This window comes from Belonocnema kinseyi, chromosome 8 (assembly GCF_010883055.1).
Source record: "Belonocnema kinseyi isolate 2016_QV_RU_SX_M_011 chromosome 8, B_treatae_v1, whole genome shotgun sequence".
Taxonomy (NCBI): Eukaryota; Metazoa; Arthropoda; class Insecta; order Hymenoptera; family Cynipidae; genus Belonocnema; species Belonocnema kinseyi.
The window spans coordinates 126,030,178-126,041,296 of record NC_046664.1 but is presented as its reverse complement, the minus strand read 5'-3'; the positions used below and the strand labels follow the sequence as shown (position 1 = coordinate 126,041,296).

Genomic DNA, 11,119 nt, shown 5'->3' with positions numbered 1-11,119 from the left:
CGCCAATTAGCACAAATGGTAAGTTCCGACAGTGCCTACAAGTGTGCCTACTGGCCGCTAGATGGCAATACCGGTTTCATATGTATACACCTGGTATGCTTCCAAGGGTATCAAATAGAGGTGTGCAGTCGTTTATTCATTACCATCATATTTTTTCATAAAAAAGATTCATTATATGAAAATATTGTTTCTTTTATTTTTCAATTTTCGGTTCTGCATATCACACAAATTTAGTCTCACGGAAGTGCCAAAAAAGGTATTATATTAAAAAATAGGGGTTCACTATTTTTTTAAGTATGTAAATTTAGAGCGTAAAACTATATCTGAAAAAGTATTTATTTCTTAGTGGACCACTCCATTGAAATGCGAAAACATTGCCTTTACAGGAAACCCTAACACTTTTACAATCGTTCAATATTTTCTGTTGCTCCTTTTTCATCTACATTTCATAAAATTATTAATGCAATAATAAAATAATAAAATAATTTTCTTTAAGGGCATCTGGCACAGCCAAATAACTTCACTGAACATTATTTCCGACCAAATTAAATCTGGGAGTCCTTTACATCAATTTGCTGAACCTGGACACTTTTTGAACGTTCGAACTTTTTTTATACATAAAATATCGGCCTCAAACTTTGAGAAATGCAAGAGCCGGCAGAAAACTACGTTACAGTACAAAATTTATCAATAAAAGATGCACAAAAAACATTTCAAATAAATCTTATCCGGCACACAACAAAGGACTCAGGGCGTATGATGAGCCAGCTCTTAGACCCTCGTCTAGTGGCCACCTGGGTTCAAATTTTTGTGCACATTATTGAAACCGTTACCGGCTAATGCCGATGGAACTGATAGTCGAGTCCGTTGTTGTGTGTCGGATAATATTTAGTTGAAATATTTTTTCACATCTTTATTATTAAATCTTGTACTTTAACGTAGTTTTCTGTCGGCTCTTGGGTTTTTTAAAGTTTGAGGACGATATTTTATGTATAAAAAAAGTTCGAACATTAAACATATGTCGAGGTTCAGAAAAAAGATGTGAAAAAGGATCCCAATTTTAATTTGGTCGGAAGTAATTTTCAGTGAAGTTCGTGCCCAAATGAAGTACCTAAACGTACTTTATTGTACTCTAATACATTTTCCAAAGTTTCAGCTCGATAATTTATTTACAAGGAAAGTTCTTTAGTTCAAAAAAATATTCAGTTTAGAAACTGAAATAATTAACATCAAAGTCAGTGCTTTTTGCACGTTTGGCCTATACCTTACACAGAGAAAAGAAAAGTACAAGTAAATAAACTTATGTAGGGACTAAATAGTATCACACAATTGCATGAAAAACTATTTAAAATTAAATAAAAATATCATCAACATTATCAGCGAATAAAGAATAATTATACCTACATAGTTTTCGCAAAAAATCCCATCCAAACAATAAATTTTATTTAATTTTTCGTTTACGAGAGACTGATAAGCGGTAACCCTGGCGGACCGAAGGAACTGAAAGGAGCCTCTACAAAGTACCCTTAAAGACCCCTCTGAGTTCCCCGTCGTTTCCTGCTTTAAAAAAAAAACAGCTAGATCGACTTTTAAATTTATGAAACTCGGATTCTTCGTTAAAATTTACATTAGAAACGATAGAGTAATCGCAATACTTTTTCTTGCAGAGTTAAAAACTTTAAAAAATAAAATTCCTATCATTTACATGGGCCGAAGGCGACTTCAAGTGCATCTTCTTTTAATAGCAGTTAATAAGCATTCCGTCCGTAGCTTTAAGAATTTTGTTGTAATGATTCCAGAATCAAGATATAGAGGCGCCTCGATTCATCGTGGGAAATTTCGAAACCTCAATCAAGTTCACGATTTTAATCATCTTTCCAATTTCTAGTTTTGAGGATCCTCTCTTCTTCTTACTCAAAGAAAGAGCCCAATTAAAAAATTCCCAGGATCATAAAATCAGAGTTTTGAAAGGAGCCGAAATCGGGATTAGAAAATTACGGCGTAAAAGTTTATGGGTGGGCTAAGTCAAAAGAGACGAGTGACACGTTTCTCAAGAGCTTGGTCTGCAAGCCATATGAAAGCAATAAAATCAAACCATGGACATAGGAAACACGGGACTAGGCATGCCATCCTAACTTGGCCGAGCGGGGTTGACTCCACGGGAGGGGAGAGTATTCCATGATTGGGAAGAGCCGCCATCTTACGATGTGCCATTTGATTATGCGCACAAGCATTTTTGCCGACAAACTGTGCATGAAAATATAAGCATGTGGGCGCTGCCATATCTGTCGCGGGACATCAAAAGGTGGCGGACCTCCCCCATCATTGCATCACCCCCGCAATGGCATGCCTAGTCCCTTATTTCCTATGTCCATGAATAAAACGAAAAGCGACGTTTTTCAAAAAGAATTTATAGCTGAAACCAGGAAATACGCTTTAGCTACGCTTTAGAGTTTAGGGGCACTTTCAATTCTCAAGCAGGCCTTTGGGGGGGGGGGGCAGGTCAGTTTACGAAAGGGATCATAAAATCAAATGGTCGAGAGACTACTCCGACGCGTCAGGAATTTAATCCCTAAAATATTGGAAAATGAAAAAGTTGTATTGTCAAGGACTCTGGAGACCTGGGGGTTGTAGCGTGCGGCAACCCATGTGGCACCAAATATGACAATAAGGACTAAAAAATTAGCAATATATTATAGATTCGTTGAAAAGGGCAACGTGAGTGAGAAATAGTTGCATGCGTACAAATGATTCATCGATGTTTTATTTAAAACATCGAAATTGTAGAAAATAATATATAAATAATAATCATAAATATACATATAGATGTAAAATGGATGAGCTATGTTCAATAAACCGAAATAGTCTAATAATAAGGCGAGACAGACTGCAGGTAGGCTCGAATACAAGAGTTTTGGAAAATGTAATCAAAATTAGGCATATCGAATATCTCAATACTAAAATGTATTAATTATCAAATTTGAAAAGATAGTAGAAGATAACACAGACTAATTATAAGCAGCCACGAGATTCAGACTTTTAGCAATGTTGATTAAAAACCTAGCTTAGATTTCCATTTTTACATTTAATTAGTTTTGATAACAAAATTAAGAAGACGTAGGATTAGGAAAACATAGCTACAAAGGTGAGAAGGAAAAAGCGTAATAATAGAAGGAGTCAGGGGATGGGCTAAAGGAAAACCAAACGAATTTCAGATGCAGTGAGGGACAGCCCTCCAAAAAGTAGAGTTGGCAGTGGAAAAGTAAGAAGAGTGGGAGTAAAGGGGGCCTCAGGACCAAGGAGGATATTAGAACCTAGGACATCGTTGGGTTGAAGTTCGTTATTTACATTTTCCCGCTCATTGAATTTAAGCATTACAATGTCTGGATGCTAGCGCCACGCAGTGGAAACCTTAGAAAAAAATGCTGCGATGCAAGTAAGAGCAGTCAAGCAGTGTCCTTCAGGTTATGAGAGGACAGGCTGTGGTCACTAATGTAGGCAACCGTGAAGACACATACTTTGATCCTGTTTTGCGGGCTCGTTAGATGGCTCTGTAGTACTTTCCCCCCGCTACACGTCGCTCAGGGGCCAAAGTTTGATCTATCTCTCTTACTCCTTCGTTGTTTTCCGAACGTAAGTGTTTGAGAGCTGATATATAATTTGTTGTCATCATTTTCGACCTGGTGATTATCGTCGTAATACACAACTGAACACTAGAAGAGGGAGCGGCACCTTCTGTATTATTACCATAAAAACAGAGTAATATTTTGAGAAAGGAACCTGCCGATAAGAAAATTGATGTCGAAAATGATGACAACATTTAAATGAAAACTGCTTTCAAACATACTTCCATCATCTTTCTTTTTTCCTTAGAACATGTTTTTATGAAAAAAGCAATAGAGAAACAAGCAGAAATATATAAATAATTATTCCGGTAATTATTTATGTATTTTTATTTGTTTTCTATTGGTTTTTTTCAATTTATTAAGTTTTTTAATTACATTATCTACAAATCATCTGGATATAACCTCAAGCATCTATTATCTTATCTTAAAAACCTGCGGGCTCGTTTGATGGCACCACCGTCGATTATCGGTCTGCACTTCTAAAGCATTGAGTGACCACAGTCTGCGAGAGGACATGTCAGGACTAAAGGTATAGGATTTGTTTAAATTCTCCTTTTTCAGATTATTCTTGTCGGAGAAGATATTAAATATGTGTAAAATTAGACACATAAATTATGAAATATATTTATTTATATTTATTTTCCACTTTTGAATTTTATTTTTAAACATTGCGCGCAACATACTACTTGAGCTATTATGGATACGCTTGAGGTCACCTTCAGTAGAAGTTAATGCACCGAAGAGGGACTTAGTGGAGTCTTTAAGGGTACTTTATAGAGGTTTCTTTTGGTTCCTTCACTCCGCCAGGGTGTGCGGCAAAGCTGTACTCTTTCTCGCTCCCGCTCCTTTGTTACCGTACTACACAAACAGAAATAATACGTAAAACGTTGCCACTATCACTTCTGGAAAAAATATTATACACCTAGTTGCGGCAAATGGCGGCGGAGTGGGTATAGAATTATTAGTAGGTCAGGATAAATGTAGACGGAGCTGTAGGCGAAAATTATAACCCAACCTGCAAGGGCCGTTCTACTCGCTTGAGTATCAATTCCCTCTTTACAGTTGTCCTTAGTAAGATGAGTGAAAGAGGCGCTGTCACTGAATTGATTTTCAGTCGATAATAGAGTTTTCTGAAAATATCCATGATCACTGGAGCAATTAAAACTATGTATTATCCGACGATCGAGGAAAATAACAATAAACTAACAATAACTAAAAACTAATTCAAAATTTTGTAACTCCAAACGATTTACGTATATGAAATTTTATATTTATTAAAAATGAAATTGTCCTTCAATTTTCAGCACTTGTAGTTGATATGATTTGATTAGGAAAGTTTTCATTTGGAAAAATTTCAACTACTAAGTCTTTATATTTAAAATGAAACAATTGCCGGATTGTACAATTGTTCCATTTTCGACATTATTATATACTGTAAAGCTGAAATTTATTCATTTTATTTTGAGGTTTACTATATATAATTTGTAATTCTTTCATGTTGAAAAGGGTTGTATTTAAAATTGCTAAATTATGAACAGTTTGATTTATAATTTATATGATTATAAATTTTGAAACATTATGTACTTTTCAATGGCTGTAGTGCAGAACTAGATAACCAACATTTTTCCGAAACTGGAATTTTTGCATACAAAATTCTCAAATAATGTAATAGATATTTTGTTGAAAGGATTTGTTCGAAATATCGTTTTTAATATAGTGAAATAAAACTGTTGGTAATACAAAACCAAATAGCTAACTGTACTTTTATCCTATCTTCTTCGTTTTTTTTTTTAATTTTTTAGCCTCTTACCTTTTTTTAAAACTTTTTTCTGACCATATTTATCTTCCTAAATTTGATTTAATATAATACAATAATAAAACGCTTCTTTTCTCAAAGAAAAATCTCTTGATTCAATCAAATTCCAACCAGAAGTCTTAAATCTCCATTTTCTACAAAAGTCACTTTTATAAGAGTTTTTTTTAAATTCACTTTTTGCCGTGCAATCAGAAATGATATCTGTTAAAATTATTATGATTATTCACCTACAAATAAAAATATACCTTTCTTCTCTTTATACGTCTTTTAGCGACAACTCATATGTTACATTGCGAGACCGCCACACGAAATCTTTATTTTCCCGGGGCGGATTAATTTTTTTGCATGAACGCTTATTTATTTAATTACTACACCTCAATTTAGCAACTCAATATGCACTTTTTATCGTCTATCGCAACCGAGCCTTTTCCAGTTTTAGGCTCCTGTCACTTTGAGATTGTAAACTGTTATAAAAAATCAAAAAATAAAACATAAGTATAAATAATATACTTCCATGTGCATACAAACTATGTAATGGAAACTCAATTAAGCATTATGCTGCACGACGGCATCCTTTTGAAGCATTGATTTTGTCTTATAAATCTTCTTCCTTCTCTGCAGCTACTTTCAAAATTTTTTTTTCTGGTTTTCAAGCTTTTTGGCCTCTTCTGCTTTTCTCTTCTTTGCTTGCTTTTCCTCTAAATCTTTTTTATTTGCAGCCAGTTTAGCGTTCTTCGAAGCAAAATAAACGCAATGTGCATTACGGGCAGATTTAAGCAAGCTATCTGTTATTAAAACCGATTTTACACCTCCAAAAAATTTGATGGTATCATACACGAAACGTGTAGCAATCGAACTGTTCTCTCTCTGATTTTCGACTAAACAATCTTCATTGATTGAAAATCCTCGTTCGAGTGCTGCGTTTCCATGGGACAGAATGAGTATCATTCTTACAAATTCTGTTAAGTTCTCATAGTTTTTTCCCGACGCAAAAATAGCGTCTGTCCAAAAGTGTACTAATCGAGAGTTTTTACGGTCATCACTTTTCAGAGCATTCATCGTTTGAGACAAGTTACAAAGCTCTTTGTACCCTAACTTTATTTTATCCGCCTTTTTTTCAGAAATCCATTTGTAATACATAAGATATCTAGACATGTCAAGAGACGCTTCTAAGGAACTGATGGGCTCTCTAAAATCACAGAAGAATCGAGGCCAGAAATAGTCTTAGTCAATGGGTACTTTAGAGGGCTCTTGTCCATCAGTTTCTTCGTCATCGCAAGATAGGATTCATGAGCATACGTTTTAAATTTTGTTCTCTGTTCTGCTAGAACTTTAGATGCTAAGAGAGCGCCTTTAGTTTCAAATCCCACGTCTATATCAGCAACTGGCAGTAGAATCTTTGGATTCGCTAGGTCCACTTGTGCAACTGTCAGAGCCTCTTCTAAGACTTTTGGTTTAACAAAACGTTCCATTATTGTGGATACCATACACGTGAGATCGCGATACAAAAACGGTGCCAGCGGAGCATCAGATTGGAATTCGATTAGAAACGGTTCCACCAAAAATGCAACGGATTTGAAGAATGACCACTTTGCCTCGCTAAGTGGATCTTTTACGAATTATGACACTGTTCGAAAACTCGTATGATCTTTGTTGAGTGGATTTTCTTTGCCTTGATCTTCAACGTGCTTAACCCAGATTCGCAAAGAGGACAACATCGCAGCTCCTCTTGAGGAAACCAATATATTTTCCACCCACCTAATATAAAAAAAACTCAAGTGGAAATATATCAGACTTCCTGATTTTAGTATAATTTTCTCGCCTCGAAGGTATATTTTTAAATAATCGGTATAGGCAACTCAAAAAACTATCAATTTCCCATTCCGTTTTCTTCATCCCAGTTTTGAATGAACCGTGTACAGTATGATGACCACAGCTGCCCAGATCTAGTAGAATAGGATTCTCAGGATACTTTTCTTTAATATCTTTTTTTCAAATCGTTTAGCATGCGGAAGTTAACAGCAGGGCCATCCATAGAAATCTGAACATGCTTACATAGATTCTTGTCTCCAATTGCATGCGTTAATCCTTCAGGCTTTCATCGAAGACCACAACTATAAGTCCGGATGTTGCTAACAATTCTTGTAAATCTTTTTGAAACTGATGAACTATACCATACGTAATGGTTCATCCTATTTTATCTTTTTGTAGCTTCATTTTGGCGGCTATTTCGCTATCCGGAAAGACGTCGGCGAACATAGTCACAGCTTCGGCAGCACCGCGATTGCTAAAAAGCTTTGACACTGTAGTAAGACACCACAAGATTTCAGCTCTCGTGAATTGATCAGATGTCAAAAAATTCTTTATCATGCTACCGGAGTCCTTTAAAGCATTACTGAGACCTAAAAATGAACAATCAGTTGAAATTAAATATAAAAATACATTATCATTCACTTTGTCCACAGTTTTTATCCTATCTGAAAAATTAAACATGAGTTTACCTTCGCTTGGTTCTTTTTGAGCAGACGCAGATACTACTGCTGTTATTTCTGTAGTCAAATTTTGTGTGAGGAATCGGTCGACTTTTAAGCTTTCCTTTTGGAATTTCAATTTCAAATTATGCTTACTACCTTTTGCATGACTTGTTAGAGCTGTCTTACCCACGGAACTTAAGTCAATGCTTTTTTTACACACATTGCAATAAGCTTTAGTCGTGCATTGTTTATCTTCATCAACCCAGGAGAATTCCGTCTTATAGTTGGGACAGTAATGCGTTACACTCACTTTTGTTCGACGCATGACTAAAATAGAAATGAAAAATCGTTAAAAAATGGTCAATTGGGAACTCACTTAAAACTACTGAACCATTGAAAGAAAGTATTAACAATGCAAAGGAAAAAAAATCTCATTAAAACAAAAAATTGTGTGAAACAATGAAGAATTTTTTTCAAGTTACTATCGAGCTGAGTATACGAACATTTGTAATTTCATTACACTTAATGGTCTGAAATGGCCCTAAAACATTTTGTTCATTGGGATAATATCCCCAGGATTTTCTCTGCAATATAAAAAGAATGTTCTCCGTAACGAAAAAATGTAATTATCTTTAAAGGTAGACAAGGAAAATCTTGTATTTCTAAACAGACAAAAAAGACACATTTTTTATAACTTAAGATTCCTATAGACCGAATTCATTTCAAATCAGGCAGGGCACCACAATTGAAATCACAGAATCTCTCGAGGACAAAATATGTTGTTCTTTAGAGGAAATTAGGCGATAAATATTTTGCCAATTTGCAAAAAAAGTTTTTTTTACAAAGTTATGCGTATTTTAATGTTGTACTTTGTTATTCAAAAAACCCAAACTTTGTTCTTTAAACCTCTATAACCTTTGCCCTAATTCAGATATTTATCATTTTCTTTTTGATTCTAATAGCGTTCATCGTCTTTTTTTGAAACTTGCCGGAAAATGGAAAAAAAAATGTTTAAAATTATCAAAATGGCAGCGGGTATTCTGAAAAAATAAAAAATCGATTTTCTCAAAAACTCCACCTTATACATTTTTTCTATTTTTTTTTTAACTTGTACTTGGACAAAGTTTGCAAGTCTAAAAAAGTTCTATGAAAAATGTCTCGTTCTTTTTCGATATTTTTCATAGTTAACGAGAAAAATTAAAAAATTACATTTTCAGGAGGAAAAAAACTCTCCCGAACTCAAAAATGGTTTAACCCACATAATGCCAATAAGATGCCTTTCTTTTATTAGTAGAAACTTGAGAAAAATATTTAGAAAAATAAAAAAGTGGGATTTTCCGGAAAATCTTTTATATTATTTTCTTCAAATTTTCAAAAATGAAAAAATATAATTGCTGGAAAACACCACCTTTTTTATTTTTCTAAATATTTTTCTCAAGTTTCTACTAATAAAAGAAAGGCATCTTATTAGCACCATGTGGGTTCAACCATTTTTGAGTCCGGGAGCATTTTTTTCCCGCAAATGAAAGACATTTTTCATAGAACTTTTTTAGACGTGCAAACTTTTATCATAACATTTTTTCGTATCTATCATTGTTTCCAAGAAAAAGTAGAACATTCGATTGCAAAGAAAAATAATTCTCTTGGCTACAAAAGTGATTTAGCAAGTATCAAACTTACAAGATATCTTCACTGTCAAAGTAAAGTTAAAAAAAAAAATTAGAAGCAATTTAAAAGGTTGGCTTTTTGAGAAAATCGATATTTTAATTTTTCAGAAAACCCGCTGCCATTTTGTTAATTTGAAACATTTTTCTAATTTTTCAGCGGCTTTTAAAAGAAGATGATGTACGCTATTAGAATCAAAAAGAAAATGATAAATATCTCAATAAGGACAAAAGGGAAGGAGGTTTAAAGAAAAAAGTTGGGGTTTTTTGGAAAACAAAGCACAACATTCAAATACGCTTAACTTTGTAGAAAACACTTTTTTTGCAAATCGGAAAAATACGTATCGCCTAATTTCCTTTAAAAAACAACATATTTTGTCCCCGAGAGTTTCTGTGATTTCAAATGTGGTGCCCTTCTAGGGGTAAAAATATTTTTTAGCCTTTACTTGGTATTTAAAAAATCAAAATCTAAGAAAATAATTTTCAAACCTGGAACAGCCTAGCGGAACTTCTAGAAAATTGTTAAAGAAAATAAATAGAATGATGGCAGTATTTTTCATCAATAGGAAGAAATCTAGGGGATAGCCTTTGCAGAATTCAAGAAATCAAATTTTTACTGAGCATCTTAATGTGGGTAACGTCTCATTATGAATATTTTATAATAAAGTTATTGAATTTTGAGGTTACAATTTTCATTCAACACTTTTAAAGAGAAAGAAAAATTGCGGTTTCCAGTCGTAATTTTGATCTAAAGCATTTAAAATAGTATCTTCAACAATAATTTTGATTGATAAAATCAAAATAATATACTTAAGATAGTGAATATACTTCAAATACCTTACAAATATTAAAACTTTTTGACATGAAAATATATACATTACTCTTGAATATAGAATTAAAAAACTGAACTTATCTTACTTATTAATATTATGGCCTCACCAATCAAAAAGTATTTGTGCACTGTATTTTATTAATTAATGATCTAATCATTAAAACTTGCACTAAAAATTTAGAATAATCTATTTTCTAACAAACGTAAACGATTAAACTCAGCCTCTTGGCCAGATGCCGGTATAATCTTGTTTTGAAAACAGACGAACGTTGACAATGCGACGTTTATAAACTGGTGGCGAAAATCGGTACATAGGATAAGTGTAAGAGAGAACCTTGTGACTGTCGATAAAGTGGAAATGGAATAAAAATAAGATAAGATAGAAAAAGTAGATTTTTCCAGGGACTAGGAGCAAAGTGTCGTTCGCCCCTTTCTCTTCTCGAGCCAGAAAGTCTCGGAAGGCAGGTCAGCCTCTTCTCTCCGCAGTCCTCGAGTAGAGCGACTTGCGGAGGTACCATCAGGCTGTGGTCACTAATGTAGGCAACCGTGAAGACACATACTTTGATCCTGTTTTGCGGGCTCGTTAAATGACTCTGGAGTACTTTCCCTGTAACGATCGCATAAATTTGCATTCCATCCGCTAGGAACAGCACCGTCGCTTCCATAGAATGCGCGGTTTCGATTCGAAATTATAAAATATTCGTGCG

The 11,119-nt window shown here is 34.2% G+C and overlaps 1 protein-coding gene across 1 annotated transcript; it reads right to left on the bottom strand.

Annotated features, from left to right (window-relative positions):
• Window positions 1-7,147: 7,147 nt before the first annotated feature.
• On the bottom strand, window positions 7,148-10,618 carry LOC117178945. Its single transcript, XM_033370523.1, has 3 exons — window positions 10,499-10,618; window positions 7,944-8,243; window positions 7,148-7,844 (listed from the first exon to the last, which is right to left on the bottom strand). Exons 2-3 carry the CDS (start codon window positions 8,239-8,241, stop codon window positions 7,630-7,632), a joined length of 513 nt encoding a protein of 170 aa, XP_033226414.1. The 5' UTR covers window positions 8,242-8,243; window positions 10,499-10,618; the 3' UTR covers window positions 7,148-7,629.
• Between the last annotated feature and the right edge of the window lie 501 nt (window positions 10,619-11,119).